At 46.2% G+C, this 23,134-nt stretch overlaps 1 protein-coding gene across 2 annotated transcripts in view; it reads left to right on the forward strand.

Moving 5' to 3' along the window:
* The window catches only part of CHD7 (chromodomain helicase DNA binding protein 7), a 177,761-nt gene that overhangs the window by 58,654 nt on the left and 95,973 nt on the right, over positions 1-23,134 (forward strand). For both annotated transcript variants that reach the window (XM_087825395.1, XM_087825396.1), the window contains exon 2: positions 1,330-3,166. In XM_087825395.1, coding sequence (XP_087681521.1) covers positions 1,508-3,166 — 1,659 coding nt within the window. In that variant the 5' untranslated portion in view covers positions 1,330-1,507. The remainder of the gene's footprint in view (positions 1-1,329; positions 3,167-23,134) is intronic.

Below are 23,134 nucleotides of genomic sequence, written 5' to 3' on the forward strand. Positions count from 1 at the left end.
GTGCTTATGAAAGAGGGAAAAAATGAGTTAAATTCCAAAGATGTTTAGGATTTCAGACATTTTTCCTGTGAATTAGTTCTTTATTAAGTTGTTCATTTAATTAGCATTCAACAAAACTTTCCTGTTTTGCTTGTTGAAATACTCTATACATCGGTTATTTTAATCGGACACAGATTAGGAACTGTTAGGAACTGTTTGAATAAATTGCGGACCATTGGATAGTGTATAACGTGTGCCATGAGCACAGTGTGCTGACGGATGTGCCTGCCCCCTTTGCCCCCTACCTGCTCATGTCCTGCGTTGTCCCAAAAGAGGTTAAGACAAGGGTAGGGCTGCTTGGGTATTTTGAACTTCATTGTTTTAAAAGTATTTTCAGTTCTGACCAGTTTGGGGGAAAGTTTTCTGTTTCTGTTGATGAAAACAGCCATCGTCTAGAATCTGCCCTTCCAGCTAGAGCCTGAGTGGTCACATGGGCCCCTGGTTCATCACCAGAGCTGGTGCCGCTGGGTGAAGAAGGGGCCTGCGATCGGACCCCCTCTGCCCGCGGGGCAGGCCGGGAACAGGGTAGGCCCAGGGGCCGCAAGAGGGGCCGGTTCTCTTGGAACGTGAGAGCTTTGCTTCTGGTCCTGTCTGAGTCTTGTATATTCCTGCCATTTAATGTTATGAAATTAGGAATTTATTTTACCCTGTAAACTTGCTCTCCTGCGTCGTGATGAACGCTTTTTCATCCGGCGCCTCTGTTGCTGTTAGATAGTTGTACGTGGGCCGCAAATATCTAATTTGTACGAAATGACTGATTTTGGTATTTGTATAATCCTCCAGTCAGTTTAACCGAGCTGAGCTCTTCACAGCCCTCGGTGCCGCGGCCGCTCATCTGATTACACCGCTCAGGGGAATACGGTTAAGGGCGGGCTGTTGGTAACCAGAGCATTTCCAGGGCTGTAGTTCAGCAGATGGGCGGCTTGGCTATATTCATGCATCTGCTTGCCTGCTGTGGCAGCTGCTGCTGCTTCATGTTGTGTTCTTTTGTTCTGTTCCATCCAAGAATGGAACGCTAGGAAGTGTAGTGAATGGATTAATTTAAGGTTAAGGTTAGTGTTTTGCTTGCTTTCTAAGTAACCGATCATAATAATGCTTCTGGTAGAAGCTAATGAGTTTCTCTTAAAGTGAACTAGATTTAGAAAATACAGCTCGGCAAGGGGGCTCGATTAGTATTGTTGATGGAAACCAAATTCAGATGTGTAAAAAATACTGGCAGTTTTCGTCATTTGTTCCTAATTCTTTGTTTTCTTTCTCCCCTCCCCCTCCCCGCCTCCCGCTCCCTTCCAGGACCTCTGTCCAGACTTAGCCTGCCACTGCAGGGTCCAAGAGCATTAAGGAGATATGGAAGGACGTGAAGAAGATTAGTTAAGGATTACAGGCGTTGAGGACGAACACCTCAGTGAAGTGAAGCACAGACAAGCTCCTGAGCTGTAGTTTGGAGGAAGGAGCCGTGTGTCGGCAGAAGATGGCGGACCCGGGAATGATGAGTCTTTTCGGTGAGGATGGGAATATTTTCAGTGAAGGCCTCGAAGGCCTCGGCGATTGTGGTTACCCTGAAAATCCAGTGAACCCCATGGGCCAGCAGATGCCCATGGACCAGGGCTTTGCCTCTCTGCAGCCGTCCCTCCATCATCCCTCCACTAATCAGAATCAAACCAAGCTGACCCATTTCGATCACTATAATCAGTATGAGCAGCAGAAGTTGCACCTGATGGATCAGCCGAGCAGAATGATGACCGGCGGCCCCGGGAACGGACTTGCGTCCCCCCACTCGCAGTACCACACCCCTCCCGTTCCCCAGGTCCCTCACGGCGGCGGCGGCGGCCCGATGGGCGTCTACCCTGGCATGCAGAACGAAAGGCACGGCCAGCCTTTCGTGGACAGTGGCTCCATGTGGGGCCCCCGGGCCGTTCAGGTCCCGGACCAGACGCGAGCCCCCTACCAGCAGCCGCAGCCGCCCCAGCCGCCCCAGCCGGCTCCGCCGGGGCCCCCCGCCCAGGGCCACCCGCAGCACCTGCAGCCGATGGGCAGCTATCTGGCCCGCGGGGACTTTTCCATGCAGCAGCACGGTCAGCCGCAGCAGAGGATGAGCCAGTTTTCCCAAGGCCAGGAGGGCCTCAATCAGGGGAACCCTTTCATTGCCACCTCAGGACCCGGCCACCTGTCCCACGTGCCCCAGCAGAGTCCCGGCATGGCGCCTTCCTTACGTCACTCAGTGCAGCAGTTCCACCACCACCCCCCCACTGCTCTCCATGGAGAATCCGTTGCCCACAGTCCCAGATTCTCCCCGAATCCTCCTCAGCAAGGGGCTGTCCGGCCACAAACCCTTAACTTTAGTTCTCGGAGCCAGACAGTCCCCTCACCTACTATAAACAACTCAGGGCAGTATTCTCGATATCCTTACAGTAACCTAAATCAGGGATTAGTTAACAATACAGGGATGAATCAAAATTTAGGCCTTACGAATAATACTCCAATGAATCAGTCCGTACCCAGATACACCAATGCTGTAGGGTTCCCGTCGAACAGTGGTCAGGGACTAATGCACCAGCAGCCCATCCACCCCAGCGGCTCACTTAACCAAATGAACACACAAACTATGCATCCTTCACAGCCTCAGGGAACTTACGCCTCTCCACCTCCCATGTCACCCATGAAAGCGATGAGTAACCCAGCAGGCACCCCTCCTCCGCAAGTCAGGCCCGGGAGTGCTGGGATACCAATGGAAGTTGGCAGTTATCCAAATATGCCCCACCCTCAGCCATCTCACCAGCCCCCTGGTGCCATGGGAATCGGACAGAGGAATATGGGCCCCAGAAACATGCAGCAGTCTCGTCCGTTCATGGGCATGTCCTCAGCACCGAGGGAGCTGGCCGGGCACATGAGACCAAATGGTTGTCCCGGTGTTGGCCTTGCAGATCCACAAGCAATCCAGGAACGTTTGCTACCTGGCCAGCAGCACCCTGGCCAGCAGCCGTCTTTTCAGCAGTTGCCAACCTGTCCTCCGATGCAGCCCCACCCGGGCTTGCACCACCAGTCTTCACCCCCACACCCGCATCACCAGCCTTGGGCACAGCTCCACCCATCACCCCAGAACACCCCGCAGAAAGTGCCTGTGCCTCAGGTAAGAGAACTCTGACCCTGCCTGCCTTGTGGTATAAAACGTAACTCTGTGGACTTAATCTAACAGACTTTTCCTTTAAACTTCATGCAAAGCATTTTTATTACGAGGTTCTTAATTTTGATCTTGTTAAGCTGCCCCAGAATTTCATTTTTTTTTTTACTATTTCTCCCTTTATTTACTCTGTCACTTACTAACTTATGCATTTATTCAGCTATTCAGAAAGCCTCGGGTCCTCCTGTCCCAGGAATTGTGCTGTGTGCTAAGAATGCAAAGGTAACTAAGCGCAGGTCCCTGCCTGCAGGGTCTGCTGTCACTTCCAGCAGGAGGCCGACACTGGACAAATGTCTTTTTCTTCTCCTTTTTCTTCTATTCTTTCTATTTCTCTCTTCCTCTCTGTTTTAAAAATACACATAAAGCTTCAAAGTTGCAGAACACAATGCTTGTTCTTGATGAACTTCAACCAGTTTGGGGAGACAGGACCAACATGTGAACGTACGAAGCAGAGTGAAAGACCGCACATGATTATGTCACAAGCGTCCAGGGGTGCATGATGGTGCTTGGAATTTGACTGGGACTTAGCCATGGAGAATGCACCGAGGGTGACATTTCGGGTTGGGGGATGATTGGTTAACTGGGGCATGGGGAGTCAAGCTTAGTGCAGGCGAGGGCCAGGTCTTGCTGTTCTGTTTTAAGGAATTCGGACTTCAGTGGGGAGCCAGTGAAATCGGTTAGACGGTCCACAGGAACCAGAAGATGAATTCTGAGCCTGTGGTCCAGGCCTGTGAGGACAGTTTAGACCAGGGATCGGAGAGTGGAACAGGAGGGATTGAAGCAATGTGAAAGTAAAAGGGCTTGTGGTCAGGAAGCAAAGCCGTTTTGGGGCATCACAGCTGGGGAAGCATTTATTTTTTATTTTTATGTATTTTTTATTTATTGATTTGAGAGCGAGAGAGACATCGATTTGTTGTTCCACTTATGCGTTCATTGATTGATTCTTATATGTGCCCTGACCGGAGATAGAATGCGCAGCCTTGGTGAATCGAGACAACACTCTGACCAACGGAGCTATCCAGCCAGGGCTTGGAGAGGCATTTAGAACAGAGACTCAGAAAATTCAGCTTCAGGGATTTGGGAGGGAGACACAGGACTGGGGAAATGGAGGTCAGGGAGAACCTCAGGGCACAGGACATGCAGGGGTTTGGGGAAGCTGCCCTCTGAGGTCAGGCACACTTGCGGATTCTCAGGAGCCGAGGGGTCAGTGGGAGCCGCCCTGCTTGCTGCCCGGGGAGCCGCTTCCTGTCTCCTCCTGAGCTGCAGCCCAGGGTAGACGGCGTGTGGGGGATGTCAGGAAGGTGGTCCGACAAGATGCTGGGAGCAGAGGGCCTCAGGAAAAGAAGGGCAAAGGAAGGAATGAAGATCAGGCCTAGCTTATTTGTTTTCCTTTTAAATGTCCTTCAAAATTGACCACAGTGCTGGCCCCGAGGCCTGCCGTTCCTGAGGTCTGTGAACCTGGGGGCGGCTTCTAGGGCAGGAATGAATGTGACCTCCTTTCTAGGAATTCTTTTTAAAAAATAATTTATTTCTCTCTGTCTTTCTTGTTTGCTTGTTTGTTAATCCTTACCCAAGGATATTTTCTCCCATTTTTTTTTTTTTAGAGAGGGTGGAAGGGGGGGGGGAGAGAGAAGAACATCCCTGTGAGAGACACATCGATTGGTTGCCTTCTGCACGCTTCCAGACTGGGGCCGGGGAGGGAACAGGCAACCCAGGTATGTGCCCTTAACGGGAATTGAACCGGGACCCTTGGGAGTGTGGGCCGGCACCAGCCAGGGCCAGGAATTGTTCTTTTCTTGTTCCTTGGGAAGTTTCTTATTCAGCAAGGCATCTTCTCAGAGCAGTGGTGGTAGATTCGTCCTGCCCCGGCGTCGACTTTTCTCACTGGAGGGCAAGCGCAGGTTGTGGGAGACACCCTGTGACTGTAATCTGATTCCTGGATGGGAACTGATGATCTCCAGCTTTCCCAAGTGTTGAGAGCGCAGATGTTTCCCAACGGCCATTTCAGAGGGTGCATATGAGTGCGTGGTGCGCCACCGGACGCTGGACGGTCTCTGTGTGCTGCGCCCTGGCCAGATGCTGGCCAGATGCTGGGCACACCGGGTGTATTTACCTCCTCCGGCCCCAGCTTCTCTAGCGTGCCATTACACGCAAACGCGGGCCTGGGTGAGGGGTGTAAGCAAGTGCACGCGAAGTAGTATCGTTGTGGAAGTTCAGCTGCGTTTTCAAATGTCACTCACGGCATTTGCTTTCTTATTTCTGCTTAACTTTTCATCCCCTTCAGATTCTGAAACTCTCAGTTCTGAAAATAATACTGAGGAGGTGTAAAGTCTTGGGAGGAGCGTAGACTTTAAAGTCAGAAAGGTGTTTGAGTCCCAGCTCTACTGTTTATTAGCGCGGGGGCCTTGGGCAACATACTCAACCTCTCTGAATGTCAGATTCTTTGTCAGTAAAACCATACCCACCCCAAAGGGTGTTGAGATCAAGTGGGGTAATAAGCACCACATGCCTGGTATCCCGTCCGGCCTGTGGTGTGTACGCATATGGTAATTCTCCTCTAGGTTGATTTTCTGATCTCCTGCAGCGCAAGCCTTAACTTATAATTATGTCCTTTCCCATGTAAATACAACGTAAAATTACTTTTATTTTTAAGGAACAGCTTAAATATTATGAAATTTATACCCTTAGTTATAAAACACTAACTGCGATTTGATTTGTGCAAAGCCCGCCCCCCCCCTTAGCCCATGTTGCTGGGCGTGATGGGAATAATGCTATCACAGGAGCTTCAAACCTCTCTGTCCCTGCGAACCACTCACACTCTACTCCAGCAGATATATCTATCTAATCGTGTTTTGCTTTTAGAACTACCCAAATTATTTTGCATGTCATACACGACGGAACAGTGGTTGAAGCCCTACCGGAGCAGGTTGACGTACTGATGCACCGAGCTGCAGGGTGACAGTCAGGCTCGCTCACTTTTTTATCTCAAGTCTTTCACTTTTTAAAAATAGAAGTTAACTTTTAAAAATGTTTCATGGCTTCTGAACAGATATTTTCTAAATTATGTAGCACAATGAAGTATGTTTAAAGATAAATTTAACTTTATATGGAAGAGTCAACAAAGGAAAGCATGAGAGCAGAAAGGTCAGAGCTCACTGGTCTCTAATGTTAATGGTGGTTGTGGGCGTATTTAATGGAAGCTCAGGACTGTCCTGATTACTTATAAAATTTACTTATAAAATATATTTTTTCAGTAGTTGATCAGGACAGTGGTTCCTGAACATTTTCATCTCAGGTCCCTTTATACTCTTAAAAATTATTAAGGACTCCGAGGATTCTTTGTTTGTGGGTTATATGTGTTGATATTGACTGTCTTAGAAACTTAAACTGAGGACAATTTGAAATATTTATTCATTAATCATTTAAAAATAATAAGCCACTGTGTCAACATAAATAACATTTTTAAATGAAAAATAATTAATGACATTGCTTTACATTCTCTCAACTACTAACATCTGTTTCTGCATACAGTCTGCTTGCAGGCCATGAGCCTTTGGAAAAATCTGCTTACATTTGGAGAGAACGAGAGTGAAAGGAAATCACATCTCAGTGTCACTATAAAACCAGTTCTGAGCTCACAACCCCCAGAGCTCCCAGCGTCCACCCTGAGAACCCCTGGAATGACAGGAAGAGTGCAGGCTTTGGAATAGAAGCACCACCGATGATTACTGACCCCGTGACCTTGGGCAGGTTACTTAACCTCAGGGCCTCAGTTGCACTATCTCTAAAATGAGGCTTGATAGGCCTTTCTGGTTAGAGACAAAGTGAGATTAGCAGTAACATGGGAGACACATTATCATTGGCACATGTTCAGAAGTGCTTGTTGCAAAATTTAAAAAACAGTCTCAAGCACTTGTTTCAGTGCTAACTATTGTGGGAGTTGGACTTTGTTTTCCTTTGTTTCAGGAAACAGTTATCAAATACCGTGGCTCCCTACGCACTGCTCATTGGGGGTCATAGAGAGAGAGATCTTGCGGGGGGTGGGGGTGGGAGAGGAAGCACAGGAAAAGCGCACTGTAGAGACAAACACAGCGTGCTTCAGCGGGCGAGGCGGAGGTCTGGGAGGGTGTTCTGGGTTACGTGATGTTGACGTCTCGGCTGATGGGAAGGATGGGCCAAGTTGGGGGGAAAATGGGTGTAAAGGGGGAGGAGAAAGAATCTAAGGCTTAGGAATAGGGGTTGGGGCGAGAGAGAAGGCTGCAGGGTCAGACCCCTGTGGGGCCTCGGTAGTCCTGGTGAGAAGCTTAGACCAGGTCCCATGTCCGCGGGACGCACTGGCAGGTTTTTGGCAGGAACACACTTTGCAGCGCCTGAGAGTGGTTGAGAGCAGAGAATGGAGCAATTATCAGTGCACCGGGGGGGCGGAGGTGAGAACACCTAGGAGGGGAAAGCACAGACTTCGTGCTGTTCCTTTGAGGAGCTTGTCTGAGAAAGACGGGTTAAGTGGATTGCCCTTCAGGTTACGGGCAAATCCCTGAGTTTCTGAGTAACTTACATTGCACGAGTCTACACAGCTATCTCGGTTCATGAATTACACTCACCGATGAGCAAGTTCTTAGAGTAGTTTCAGAATCTTCAACATTGTGTCCTCAGATTGTGTATATTTTGGATACATTTGTGCCCCTTTCATTAATTTGGTTCTGAAATCTGGTTGTGGTGAAGGAGCACAGAAGCAGAAAAAATTTAAAGGACCATTGAGATTGAGGCAATAGATAATAATTTCTCTGTGTCTCAGTTTTCCCCTAGGAGGTTAAAAGTAAAAAAAAGACCCAAAAGAATCAGGGGTGCAACTTCTCCAGTTCTTTTGTCTTTCCAATGACATCTTATGAATTTCTTTTAAAAAACAGCATTTCTGGGAAAACCTTTTTCCTGGTAAATCTCAAGTAGACTCAATATTCTACTGGCATTCTCTCATTTCACCCAGTAAACACAGGGTTCCAGATATGCGCAGAGTAATTGGCAACTACTTAATAAATTTCATGGAGAAAATGTTGATGCGTTTCAAGCCTCCGTTTTGCAAATTGTGATCAGAAAGTAGAGAAAAAGGCCCCCTTTAGTAGAAAGTAGATGTATCTCTATGAATACCACTCTTGACACACTTATACTTCCACATGTCGAAAGATGCCTTTTAGAAACTGGGGAAACAAAATATCTGTAACCTACATGGCACTCAGGGCTGTTCAGAGAACAGGCACCCACAGTGAGACATCCGTGGAACCGGGGACGCCAGCTCTCAGAGAGGGAAGTGGGAGAGATCTCCACTTTTCCCACGTGTTGGTGGCTCCCTAGTTATTTGTCCATGACGCCTTTGGTTAAAGCAAGCCGACCATCCTTGATTGCTCTTGACGTCACTGGTCGGTCGAGTGTGCTCAGCCGCCTGTTGTTTTTCATGAAGACTGTTAAGGTACTTTCTCTGACCACCTCCATTTGTAGGCAGGACAGCTTAATGAGCACCTCCCCGCGTTTGCCTCCAGCCTAGACGGCTTATGCCAGAGGTCAGAGTTTCAGCCTAGATGGCTTATGCCAGAGTTAAAATGGGAGATACCAAGTGTAGAGTTAAAGCAAAGGAAACAATTCTACTCCGTCTGTCCTTTCACCCTACAGTCTGAAAGCATGAGCTGAGTGAGCCACAAGCTCAATGGTATCCTTGCCTCTTAGTGTCTTTTGTTTGTAGTGAAAGAGGATTGTTTTCTGTGACTCTCAAAAATATTGTGGGTAACAAGTTATTTTTTTTTTTTAGCTTACTTTCAAAGCCACTTTTCAATACTGCATTTTAATCTTGCATCTTGGTTGCCTTTGTTAAACTACACTAAAGAAATGTTTATCGAGTGCCCGTTGTGTGCCAAGCACCGTAGTAAGGACAGAGATTGGTGACGTGGTGGGAGGCAGCGAGGAGATAAGTGCCTTCACTGAGATGGATGGGGAGTTTTTATTTCAGCATGATCTTCAGGCTGTCATTTCTTTCTGTCCCTACCATGTTCTAGATTGGTGTTGTCCAATTGAAATATAGTGGGAGTCGCAAGCGCAGGCCACAAGTGCAGGCCACCATGTATTATTTTAAATTTTTTAGTAGTGACATTAAAAGAAAAAAAGAAACTGACCAAACTAATTTTAATAATTAACCCAATGCATTCAAGATATTATTCCAACACATAATCAGTAAAAAAAACAACAACAGCCATCACTTATGAGATATTTTGTACAGGTATTTGAAATCGAGTGTGTGTTTTACATGCAGAGCCCATCATCTTGGTTGAGCTGCATTTCAGGTGCTCAGCAGGATGTGGCTGGTGGCTGCCCTAGTGAACAGCAGTGCTAGACTCTTTCCATAGCACTGGCTTCAAATTCTTTTTGAAAACAAGTCTGGGTATAAGTAAGTTTATGCAGATAAATAACATTTAAAGTTGTTCAGTCTGATTATGACAGTCAACCTCATTGTAAAGTTGGGAAAGTAGTAGCTTTTTTTTTTTTTTTTTAAGGTATCAACAATACATACGATGTTGGGGGGGGGTGTTGTATGGGTATCAGTTCATGGAAAGATAAATCAGCGAAGTGAAATTCCGTTTATTTGGATTTCAGAGAACGCCTGTCTGAATGTCTCTTCTATCGTCTTGTAGGGAGAAGTAGCCAGCTTCTCTGAAAGGTGGATTATAGCCGTTTTCAAGATTTTGGTTTCTCGTGGGTTTTGAATACTTTCAGTAGTTACTCAGTAGTTATTTCCACCCCCCCCCACCCCCACCCCGACTCAGAATCTCTTCATCTCCATGTCACTAATTCCTGTTTCTTGAAATCGATTCTCCGAGGGTAAGGGAGAAAGCCTTCATTTTTACTATTACGCACATGAGCCACTCCCCCCCCCCCTTTCCTTTCAGCTTTTCCTGTCGCTGCTGCTGCTGCTTCATTTTATTGATCACTCAGAAAGGCAGTATCTGGCCCTGCAGAGCAGTAGTTAGCTGGGGAAAGAGAATCGGGAAGTGGGTCGGGGGGACAAGTTGGGGGAAAGCGTTGCTAGACCTAATGAGGAGAATTTGCCTTAATCCTGACATCTAAATGTAATCCTCCATTCTTAGCAGTTACAGCTGTCAGTCTGTAGATAATCTCTAAGTAACACGAAGAGATGGCCCTTACTCCCCCTGTTACTGAATGCAGCTCTTTTATCAGCGAAGGAAGTCAGCAGCAAACTTGCGCTTTTTGCCTTGCAAAACTTTAGTAGGTGATGGTGCACCACCACGAGTAAGGTTTCCTTTTTTTAATAGAGGTCAACCTTCTAGGGGCTGGCACTAGACGTGGTGATGGTAGGAAAAAACACAAACTTGAAGGAACTTGACAAAATCCCAGGGAATTGGCATTATTTAAAAAAGTCAGAAGTCAACGTAGGTACAGGACACCCATCATCCTGCCTGGTGTCCCCTGGTTTGGATTAGATGCTGAGCATGGTGGCCGGGTATGGCTGGAAGGCGTTCTCTTGCATCTTGTGTTAATGATTGAATCGAAGTGATCACCCAGGCAGTTATTTGAAGGGGGCATGCTATTTGTTTATTTTTTTATGCTTGTTAATGAGCATGATATTTCTGATCTGCTTCATAGTACATTTGGCCTGGTCTCCTCTGCCGCCTTCTGTGTTTAATTCATTAGTAATTCTGTACCACAGACTTCAGGAGAACTCTTAGACTTGAACACTGAGCTGTGTGAGAGTAAAAACAATCGTTTTACGCTGTGTGCCAAAGGTATCGATCTGGAGTGTTTTTGGTTTGTTTGCTTTGGTCATAGGCATTGAGGAAGTGCAAGCAGTGATGTTGGAAACTTTCTGTTAAGAGTTTCTTGAATGACATGCTAACTTGTGCCCTTCCTGTTTCTCCATCGGCCAGCTGGAGCAAGTTTGAAGGGAGCCTTAGCATGAGAATCCCACCCTCACCCGTCTGGTGGGCTGTGAAGTGCCTGCCTCTTGCTTAGTTAAGGGATTCGGAGCATCACAGGGTGGGTGACCCTGCTAGAGAATAGGCAAGGACTTTTAGATCATTCTTTTTCTAAAACTTTTTTTGACGTATTTCTGAGCGTGCTCTTTAATGCTCTTTAAAGTGTATAGTCTTAAAGTTTTTATTGAATACAGGAATATTCGAAATTAAAGTTCAAATTTTAGATCATGCTTCTTGATGGACATTTGCTTTAACTTAAAAAAAATCATAAAATTGTGGGATTAAGAGTTATGATGTTTTGTTTTTGCTGTTAATGTTAAAAACACATCAAAATAATCAGTCAGCATGAAGATATGGCTAAACTTTAATACCACTGTGGGGGTTGACAGAAATGGGCAGAGAGGACTAATGGAGAATTTACCTTAATCTTTACATTTTAGTGTTACTCTCTATTCTCTGTAGTTATGGCTGTAAATCCTCAGATAATCTGCAAGTAACCGTGGGCAGAAGTAGGCCTGGGGCCACAACTGAGTAGGATGAGCCTGCGTTGCTTTAAACTGGCCCGTTACTAAGCTAGCTCCATTTTCGGCCATTCTGATCTTGCAGAGACATTTTCATAAAGGGGCGCTGCTGGAACGCATGAGGGCAGACCTTGGATGAAAGGAGACGAGTGAGAGTTCTTCAGGGGAAAGGTTTGATGATTTAGTCAGGAGCTAAGTAGTATTTTATTTTTACCAGCTAGTCTCTGCATGTTTTCCCTTTCTCTTTATGATAGTCACCCAAACAGTGCAGAATGTTAACGGAGCTCGCTCGTCCTCTGCACCAGCGGCAGAGGCCATCGCAGTTCAGTGTCAACTCAGTTTCTACCAGGTGTCCCTCTTACTTTGAAATAATGGTAGAAGACTTAGGTAAAGGAAGGAAATATTCAAGAGTCCAATTTTGGAAAAGGTCTGTCCTTAGAGCCAACTGTCAAGCTCACAGCTTTAGTTTTTGCAAGAAAGTTAAAACCCAATATTTACATATAAATAAGGTCTCTAAGTTAGGGTACCATTGGTGAAGGGGTGGTAAAAAAAGCCCAGTAAGAGACTACTCGTTCATAGAGTAAAAATGAGCCAAATCATAAGATCAATTTTTGTAAGTTTTTCTCGCTGAAGACCTGAATGAAAATCTTTTCAATGCCATTCCATGTTAGATGCTAGCTAGGATCATAATTCATACTAAATATAAATCACAAGACTAACTTAATGGGAAGAGGTGGGTGTCACCTTACTTGTATCATGTAGTGTTTCCCTTGTCATTTTTAAGTGCCTCCCACCTCTGTTCTGTCCAGTGGGCCACACACTGGGTGGTCGTCTAGGGCGCCACTGGTCAAGGGAGGAGGCAGTGCAGAGCCGTGAGACCATGGTTCATAGGCACAGGAACTGCGTCTGAGTCTCAGTCTAACAAACGTTTGCTAAGTCAAACCATTGGATACTTACTTAATTTCCCTGAGCCTTAGTTTCCTGAGGATGATAATTGTGCCAGTTGCACAGATTATTATGAGCATTAAATGAGATAATGGCTGTAAAGTTTTTATCACAGTGTGTGGCATGCAGTAAGTCCTCAATGAATGTTAAATATTTTGTTATAACTTCTGTTAACGTGGTTGTTGAAATGAGCTCTTGGAATCCGCCCCCCTCCCCACTTTCTCCTCTTTCACATTAAAGTAGAAAAATTGGCCTTAATTTTGTAAAACAGAGCATTATGTATCAGTGCCCTAAAAATCAATTTAGCAGATTCTCCATCAGGCCAAAAAAAATTCATAAGATTTTTATGGGGGGGGGATTTTTTTTGGTCACAATACGGTAATTCTTTTAAATTGAATCTCTAGGAAATGAGATGCTATGTATATAAAATATCAACAACTTTCTCAGTGTCTATTTTCTTCCTAGTTTTGATCAAGGTGAACATCATCACCTAGTTTTTAGAAACTTGAAGCAGCAGAGGTTAAGTTGGCATCCTGTTTTGTATTGCGAGGGAGGTTCGCTAGTATTCCCTCCAGCATGAAAGAGGTTAACCTACTGATATATACCTATAGTAAGTCTTTGTTAAATATAAAATTAACCTTGCAGCTGTTAACCACAAGTTCAGCGATGGACTTCACCCCTGTTGTTTTCAACAGCATCTTCCTGTATTTTCATGGTATGTTCTCACACACCTTCAGGTGGTATTATAATTTTGTTTAGTAGCACCGATGGCGGTTTTGAACTCAGCTGGTTTGTGAGGGTCATGCCATTTTTAAAAAAGTAATTATGCACTTTAAAGACAGTCACAAAAGAAGATAAAGGATTATTGCAGTTTGATTTACTAGCCAAAATTTTTAAAAATTGCCAAAGAAGGTGACTCACATTTTTGAATATGTGAGATTTACAATTTTGGAGACAATTTTTAGGCAACTCATAACACTGTTGCCATTTTTAAAAGTTCATTATCTAGAGCTATCTGAATTTAGAGTTAGGAGACTCCTGTTAGGAGGAGCCCTGAGCACAGGGTTTTGTTTTTCGGGAAAGATCACAGTTATATCTTAGCTCCACTTGGGATGTAAAAGGAAGCCCCTTAGCTTACCCTCTTCATACTTTATACACTAGTTATTCCTTCTATTTATTGACTTTTTTCCAATAAACTTAAGATTTACCTTTATGCTTTTTTAAAAAAAACAGTGCATTGAGTGGAGGAGAGGTATAAAGGAAAGTGTAAATCCACTTGAGAGAAAATAAAACACATGGAACTTTTAATAGTCCTTGAAAAAGCGTCATGTAGTGACTGGCAGGCCCTGTCATTTCATGCCCTGGCCACCTCCCATGCTGCCCCAGGACATGAAAAAGGGACCCAGGGCCGACTAAAACAAGGCTCTCCCCTCTGGCTGAATACCGGTTGCAAGTGGGAGCTATCTGGTGGTGCAAATAATTATAAAATGCACAGGCCTTATAAACTGGAGTTTTACAGTTGTTCTGATCTGTATAATTGAAACAGTTCAGCAAGTGTTAAATTAAATAGGTTATAAAGCCACAAGCCAGTGTATCACAACTTAAATCAGCAGCTCTCCACTCATCCAGATCGCGGCTCCCCTTCCTCCCCTCCTGTGTCTGTCTGTCAGTCCGCTTACGTGGCTCTTTCCTGTCCCTCTCCACTGCTGTCGGTCCTTGTGCTCCCCCTTCCCGCCCCTGCGCTCTCCCCTTCTCTGTTCCTCCCCCTGCGCGTACCCTGTGGAACTCCTGAAGCCTGTTTCGCCTCAGCCGCTGTGTCTCCTCTCTGATTGCTCCGCATCTCCACGGATTTCCTCCGTCCCCTGGTCCCTCTGGCCCTGCCCCGGCTCGCGGGCGCCCCCGGCTGGCGGGGCTCGGCGCTGCGCCTCCCCGCCCGGCCTCCCCTCTGCTCCCGCCCTGGCGCCCCCCTTCTCCCATCACTCTCTCCCTCCAAGTGCCTTGCCCACGGTCGGCTGGTCTGTCGCACCCACTTCTGCCAGCCCAGGGCCCCTCTCCCCTCCCCCCCTGCTTCCCCATCTCTCTGGAGCGCGCCCCTTTCGTCTGTGTCCCCCGCTTTCTCCCCCCTCGCTCCTTCCCCGCCCTTCTCTCTCCCCTGTCCTTCCACAAATCCCCGCCTCGCCTCTGCGCCATCATGGGTCCCTCTCTCTCATCCCCTCCCGGTTGTCTCTCCATCCTCGTGCCCTAGTCCCGCGGCTCCCACGCCACCCCCGTGAGGGGAGGGGACCTCCTCTTCTCACACCCACGGAAGGGTCTCGCCTTCAATGGGTGTGTGGGGGGGGCGGGGGGCGGAGGTGCAGAATCCAGGCCGGGCGGAATCGGGCCTCCGTGGGCGCAGAGGGGTTGAGCCCAGCGCCCGGGCCCTCAAATGGCGCGGGGTGGGAGGGCCCGGGAGCGCAGGCTAGTGGCCGGCGCAGGTGGCGAGACCTCAGGTGGGCTGGCGTCAGGGGCGGGCCGGAAGGCGTGCGGAGGCCACCCGCCTGCGGGCCACCCGCCTGCGGGCGGTCGGGCCATGTCTCCGCAGCCGCCCGCCCGGCCCCGGCCCCGGCCCCGCCCGAGGCGCCGCGCGCGGAGCTCCGCGCCCGCCACGCGTGGCCGTCAGGTGTGTGGGACCCGCCCGGGCGCAGGTTTGCTGGGGTTCAAGCCAGAGGGAGCGAGGGCTCCGGCGGCCTTCGCTCCGCCGCTTCCGGGTCTGCCCGGTTTTTCCCTTTTTATATATACTAATTAAAGAAAAGTGAGGTCGCAGAAACAGCAGCAACGGGAAACCTCTTCGTTATTGCCGAGTGGCCATCGCGCGCAACGCGCTTGGCAGACGTCGCGGGTGGCGGTTCTCTCTTTGCCGTGTTGAGCCGGAGGCTGTACACTGTCCGCGGGAACAGCTGGCGCGGGGCGGTGCGGGCCTGGCACGGCCTCCCCTTTAATGAAGGTTTAGGGGAAAAAGCGCACCCTTGGGCGTATGCTTACCTGGGTGCTGAAGTTTGCCAGGAAGGGCGTAGTACTTTCCTATTTATTTCAATCCTCACCCGAGGATATTTTTTCCGTTGCTTTTCGGGGGGGGGGGGGGGGGGTAGAGAAAGAGAAAGAAAAAAAGAAAGAAACATCCATGTGAGAGAGACATCGATTGGCTGCCTCCCGCTCGCACCCCGACCCGGGCCAGGACCCACCGAGGTGCGTGCCCTTGGCCGGAATGGAACCCGGGAGGCCGCGGGCCAGCGCTCTAGCCCGGGTGCCAAACTGGCGAGGGGGAAAGTTTGCCATTGTCTTTGAGAATCACATTAATGGGCTTATAGAAAATGTAACTTTTCTGTGATGATACTTGGATGAGACATGTGGCTGTTGAGCACCTGAAATGAGGCTGTGAGACTAAGTAAACTGAAGTTTTAATTCTTTACAAATTTTAATTAATTTAAATTTAAAGTAACCACATGTGGCTGGTGATTTACATATTGGACAACTCAGGTATAACCAAACAAGACAAATTATTTAAGTCACCAGAAAATAAGAGAGAGAGCACAACTAGAACTAGAAAAGAGTTTTTTGTTGTCCGTGTAGCCAGTGTAAGCTTTGTGTTCCTACTTTTATTCTCTCTCACTTCTTACCAGATGGCCTTAAAACCATGGATACCCTGTATCTTTTGGCCCTGCTAGCTAGTGATAGAATATAGTGATCTGCACGTGGTAACACTGACACAATTCACTTTGTTATTTTTGGAATAAATCTCTGCTGTGTAGCAGCCAATTTGTTGCTAAACACAGCATGCTTTTTAAAGTAATGTGAATAGTGTCTTGTTTTATAGTATAAGTGATATTTCAGAAGTTATTGTTTTAATTTTTCCCCCCAAAGAAGTCCCTGTCAAAAATGCTTCATATAAAGCATTTGTTGTTATTTGGTTTCAAAGTTAAAGGCTATCACAGTTGATAAGATTGTTTTATTCCTTGAAAAAGATTTCTCAAAATTTGGTAATTAAATTCAGTCTTCTTATTCCTGGAAGAAAAAAAAATGTTAAATATTTTTTCAAGAGCTTATGGCTGATAACTGTATCTTGCTTATTGGTCTCTAAGCTACACTTCCATATTTCCAGGTCAGTGTGTGTATCAGTGGATCTATTGACCAGAAGGCATTAGTGTCTTTATTTGGTATTGAAGACAAGCAGAGAAATGTTAGTTTTCCTAAGATGTTACTTTAGGGTGAATTAGTCTTGTATTAAGATTGATAGTGTTGCCCCCCAATTTTATAATGTATGATTAATGGCAGAAGATAAATTAAATAAATAAAAATGTAGGTTATAGTCCTTAGTCGATATTTTTCCAAAAAGGACTTGAGACATTCTGACAGAAGGGTGAGAGAGTGAGAGTGTGTGTGCGCGTGCGTGCATGCGTGTGCACGCATACGGGTGTGTATGTGTGAAATAGAAACAGGAAACCTGTCCTGGAATGGAAGAGCAAGGAATTATGCTAATTATGGCTTTGGTTGCTGGGACTGGGAATGGAATCATATTTTGAGTTTCCTGATGAGTGTGCAACAAGAAACATGATAAGTTATATAATTCTCATATTAGAAAGAAGGAAATATATATCCATTTCTTTTTTTCTCAGAAATGTTTTTTTTTTCTTCCTGGTATCAAATCCTAAAAGAATTATTTTTGTGGTATATTTTATATGTAGGAGGTATTGACTTACATCACAAATACTTTTTCTACAAAGCTAGATTTACAAGTATAGAAATAGGGTTTTGTTTTTTCACATGATAGTTCCTTCCGTGCCCCTTGATGATGCCATCTGAGTGCATGACACCCAGGGCTGTATGGTAGAGGTCATCCTGTGAGGGTTACATTGATCTGGCCTAGGCGCCTGCGACCGACACCCTGCTTGATAGAATAAGTGACGTAAGATGCCTGAGGTGGATGGGTACATGCCTTAGGCAGTCTCCCTTGGATTTTTGGGCTGTTAATTAGGTCATGGATTGGACCTCCATAGAAGATAATTTGACAAGTTCTTTAGGTCATCAAGAGTTTAAATTATTGTGAATATATTGTCACTGAATCTTTTTTTAAATTAAACAAAGTTATTGATTTGAGAGACAGACAGACAGACAGAATTGATTTGGTGGTCCACTTATTTATACACTCATTGGTTGATTCTTGTGTGTGCCCTGACCAGTGATCAGACCCACAGCTTCGGCATATTGGGATGGTGCTCTTACCAATTGAGCTACCTAGCTGGGGCCTGAATCTCTTGCTTTAAAATGTTATATGAATCTCAATTCAATAAAAATTAGAGTGAAGTACTGATTTTGTATTTTACTGGTGGAGAGCAGAGTTCTATTCTTTGAAAACCAAGTAAGAGGGTTGTAGGGAAAAAGGTTCTGTTTTAAAAGTTGATTTCCTAACACGCATTGTCACCTGGGTGGAAATACTTTACCTGCTGGCATTTGGGGTCATAAATGTAAGTAAATCCAGTATTTCCCCTCAAAAGAAATTCAGCTCTTTGTTAAATACTTGATCACGGTTCCAGGTTAGCTCTGTTGAGTGGAATTTGAAGGGGATGGTAGAAATGTCCTGTGCACTGTCCGTTATGGTAGCCTATAGCCACTTGAGGTTACGAAGCATTTGATTTGTGGCTGATGTAACTGTGCAACTAAATTTTAAAATTTTATTTAATGTTAAGCAATTTAAACTTAATTAGCATTTGGCTAGTGACTACCATATTGGACAGTACTATTCTAGGGCCATAATATTCAAACTTTTTCGTCCCCTAAAAGAATTTTGGGAAAAAAGTTTGACATTCTGATTATATTTTTCAGTTCAAATAAATGTAGTAAAATGTGTTTGTTCTCTTTACCATCATTTCACTAAAGAGGCATTTGTCCCTTGGCACTGCCCCCTTTGATGTTTTTTACTGAAACTCTTTGCTTCCAAAAGACTCCTCTAATAGTTTGGTGCCCTATGGGGATGAGTTAAAGGCATTTTGGTAAAAAGTGACTGTGAAAAGGAATATGGGAAAGGAGAAGCAGCGGAAAGCTGATTAGTTTTAGTAGGGAGTTCATGTGGCTCTTAGGGAACTGGAAGACGACCTTTTAAACTATCCCTGTCCCTTAGAAACTCTTTAGAGTTCTCCAGGGTTTCACTTAATTTGGTTTGAAGGTCACTAGGGTGATCCATTCTGACTCTGGTATTGCTTCTTAATATCTTCTGCACACCAGATTCACCTGCTATCCAAACGAAGATGCCTAAGCCTCTGGCTTGGGCCTCAGGCTCCTTATGTGCATCCGAGGCTGAGAAGGGCGACTTCAAAGTACAGTGGAGATAGTTTGGGCCCGAAAAACTTCATTCAGGTTTTACCACCCACTGTTCACCTGTGTAGAAACTTTTTAGTAATTTTTCCATAGGTGGTTGAGTAGTATAGCCTGCTAGTACATCTACTAAGGCGAATTAGTAGAAACCAGACCCAGGTAACTGAACAAGCTGATTTACTGTATAGATTTATTTAGGTCTGAATGATTAACCTTTAGAGAATAGGTGCCAAAGGTGACCGTGATAGTTCTGATAGAACGTACTTTGAATGATTCTCTTTTGACATTGAGATTCCAGGATCTTTCTAGATAGTAAAACAAAGCACAAGAAAGAACATTTATCTTCTTGTTATAAAGGCAGGAGCGTCTGCGTCCAGATCATTCTGTAAATGATACTAATATCTACAGGTAACCGCTTATCTGTTTACAACTGTTTTGCTTAAACAATGCTCTTAAATATTGACAACCCCAAAGAGCTTTTGTTTATGACCATTTTTCCTGTGGATATTTTACTATATCAGAAATTTAAGAAAATTAAAAAAATATTAATTTATTTAAAAAAATAATAAACCCATTACATTGACATAAGTAATATTTGAAAATAAAAAATTATTTTCCAACAAGAAATGTGGAGAGACGTGGGAAATTTTATATTTTTGCTAATGTTTAATTTCTGACTAATAGAGGACATCCGGGTCCTGTCCCTGCTGCGGCATTCAGTCTGTTGTAATGTATTGTTCTGATTAAAGTATATGAAGATAATGCGTTCTCACACATACACATGTAGGTGGACAGGAGTATTTTAATAACTTTTTAGATAATAACGGATATTCTTTAATACTACACCAAAACTCAACAAGTGGTAGTATCTTTTTTTTTTTTTTTTTTAATATGTCTTTATTGATTTCAGAGAGAGGAAAGGAGAGGGAGAGAGAGACAGACAGAAATATCAATGATGAGAGAGTCATTGGGGATCGAGCCCGCAGCCCGGGCATGTGCCCTGACGGAGAATCGAACCTTGATCTCCTGGCTCCTAGGTCGATGCTCAACCGCTGAGCCACGCGCAGCCAGGCAACAAGTGGTAGTATCTTAAAGGTCATTTGGAGAGCGGGATCTGAAACTCTATCAGTGAACTTTTCATGCACTGTTAGGTTAAAATCCTTGTACTTTGAATAGCTCTCTTTTAACCATGCATGATTTTGCAGCATCATAGATCGATCACTTGGAAAATACTGGTGTGTTGAATTGTGCTGATCTTCTAAATATTGACACATGCTAGTAGACACTATTAGAAATCACATTTGTTAATATCACTATCATCTTACCAGAAGTCTTTGGAAATTGGGAAGTTGTCGAGTTCATTGTTGTGGTCACAGGTTTTCAAAATTCTGAGTTTTGCTTGAAAGCTCATATTTTAGCATTGGAAATAAACACTGTCCGTTACTTGCCTTGAAGGGACAGGCTCACTTTGTCCGTTTCAAGAAAGTTACTGGCAGGTTACCCAAATCTGAATGACCTTCTGAATAACCGAGGCTTGTTCTGCAGTCATTCTTTCAAGTAAAAACAGCGTTCCGTCAGGCAGCCGGCCAGTTCAACTCACAACACTTGCACGAGTGCTTTCCTGGCAAATCCTCGGCACTTGAGTGTGCAGCGGAAATGCTTCCTGCTCCTCACAGAGGATGGCAAAGATGTGTGTTCAAGAATAAATCCAAATCGGCTTTTCCTGTTCTGCCAAGGGCATTCTTAACTGTCTTTTCCCCCCTCTCTTAATGTGGGGGTGTGGCCACGAGGAAGTCATGACCACTAGTCCAGTTTGCTGTCGCTGCTTCGATTGTGTGGCCCCATCAGTGTAAATGTCAACACAGCGAAAAAGACAAAGAATGTCTTGGTATATTACGAAAAAGTTTTTATTTTGTGGGTGTCCTGAAAGGGCCTTGGAGACTCACAAGGACCCCATGGGTCTGCACGCTGAGTGTGGCTGGTTTTAAGGGAAATTCCAAATGCCTACTCCTTATAAAACTAAAAATTGTTTTTTTTGTCTAGAAAAAATCTGAATTGTGTTTGGGAGTGGGAAGAAAGTAAAGCAGAGTCAGGGTGCTGCTATCACTCCCATGCCCTGTCTTCAGCTGGAGAGAATCTAGTGCCTGCAAGAGAAGGGGGCAGCTGGACTCATTTTGTCATTGAGGGAGGGACCTGCGGTTTCTGGAGCTATTGGCTTTTCCCCTCCCCTTCCCCTTCCCCTTCCTCTCCTTCCCCTTCCCCTTCTTCCTCCCCTCCCCTCTCTTCCTTCTTCTTCCATTTTCTTCCCACAGCCTTTTGGTGAGAGAGCATTTACATAAAAACTCATTTTAGATTGGGGCCTGGTGCTGGGCGATGGGGACGTATTTGTGCCAAGATGAGCCCCCCTCAGGCGCGGGAGGCAGAGCACACCGTGCCCACCTCTCTCCCTCCTTGTGCCTGCAGCGTGGAGTTAAAGATTCTTCCAGTGGAAATAGGTGTTACGATGCCTTGTTAATATTTGAAGGAGGTTTGGGGAGATTTTGATACTCCGTCAGTAAATGCTGAGTCTGTGGTATGCATCACACACGTTCCTGTACGTATATGCCCCTGTGTGTGTAAGAACAGCCGTAACGTGCCGCTGTCCTTGAGGGCCTCACAGGTCAGAGGGCTGGACAGACCTAATAATCCGTAGTCAGGCAGTGTGGTGGGTGCCCTAGCCTTGGGGGGAGAGGATTTGGCTCCACCTGGAGAGACCAGGCCTCAGGAGGAGCTTATGTTGCAGCTGAGTTTTGAAGATTCCGCAGGATTTGTCCGGGGGGAGAGAGGAGGAATAACGTCCCAGGCAGGAGGAGCGACATGTCCACCAGCACTAAGTTGGGGAGCGCAGAGGGCGCTCACGCGAGTGCGCTGGTTCACCGGTGGGCGCCAGAGTGCGCAGGGGAGAGAGGCAGGACCAGACTGGGAGGGTGGGCGTGGGGAGGGTCCTGAGCAGCCACACGAGAGGCTCCCTTTTAAATGTAGCTGATGGAGAACCACGGAGAAGCAGCGAAGGCGATTTGCGTTTTAGCATGATCTCGTTTTTATGATGCAGAGTGTAAGGCAGCCCCCCCGTCCACAGGGATATGGTGTAAGACCCCCCCGTGGATGGCTGAAGCCACGGATGGTATCGAACCTCATCTCTTTACTACATTTTTTTCTTATACATACACACCTATGGTAAACTTTAATTTATAAATTGAGGCCAGTAAGACATTAACAATAATAATAGAAATACATTGCCATACTCGTTATTGTTAGGCTTGCCGAGGAGGAACGCGAGGCCAGGTGAGAAGGTAAAGGGAAGTTTATTAGGGCATCTGAATCCAGACGGTTAAAGCATCTGAGTGCAGATGGGCTGAGCTCCAAGTGGCATCAGCCCCGAGTGGTTGGGAGGAAGCCTCTTTATAGGCTGTAGGGAGGGAACTTTCTGGCACACGGGCCCGGTTTTTCCGAGTCGGAGTAGAAAGCTCCTGGATGTGAGGAACAGGTTGTTGCTGGAGATGCTTCCTCGTGCAGGGAGCGAGAGCTGTCAAGCGTAACGAGCAGAACGTGGCTGGTGAAATGAGTTTCCCTAAAAGTTTACGTTCTCATGCGGGGGTGGGGGAGGGCAGCCATGAGGAGCATGAAGCTTTCGTCCAAACCTAACGGTCCTGTGAATGTGTTCGGGGCCACTGCTAAGTGAAACCTGGTGACTTGCGGACAAGCACCGTGACACCACCACGGCGGATCCGATCGCCGGGCTGGCTGCTGCGAGACTGCCAGCAGGGCGTGCGCAGCAGGGAGACCCTGACCCCGGGGTGAGTCGCGTCTCGGGCGGGGTGGAGCCAGGCGACGTGAGGTTTCATCCCCCGCTCAGAACCGCGTGCCATCCTAAACTCGTTGATGGTTTGTTTCTGAAGTTTTCCATTTAATTCTTTTGGTTAATGGAAACCTTGGAAAGTGAAACCGTGGACAAGGGGGGACCACCGTACACGGAAGGTCAGTCCAGCAGGAGCCAGGCTAGCAGAGCAGCCCTGCGGTGCGGGCTGGGGCTGGGGCTGGGGCTGGGGGAGAGGGCGGCGAGCGAGGGTGACAAAGGTCCGAGGCCG

This window comes from Miniopterus natalensis, chromosome 16, assembly GCF_054644295.1.
Source record: "Miniopterus natalensis isolate mMinNat1 chromosome 16, mMinNat1.hap1, whole genome shotgun sequence".
NCBI lineage: Eukaryota > Metazoa > Chordata > Mammalia > Chiroptera > Miniopteridae > Miniopterus > Miniopterus natalensis.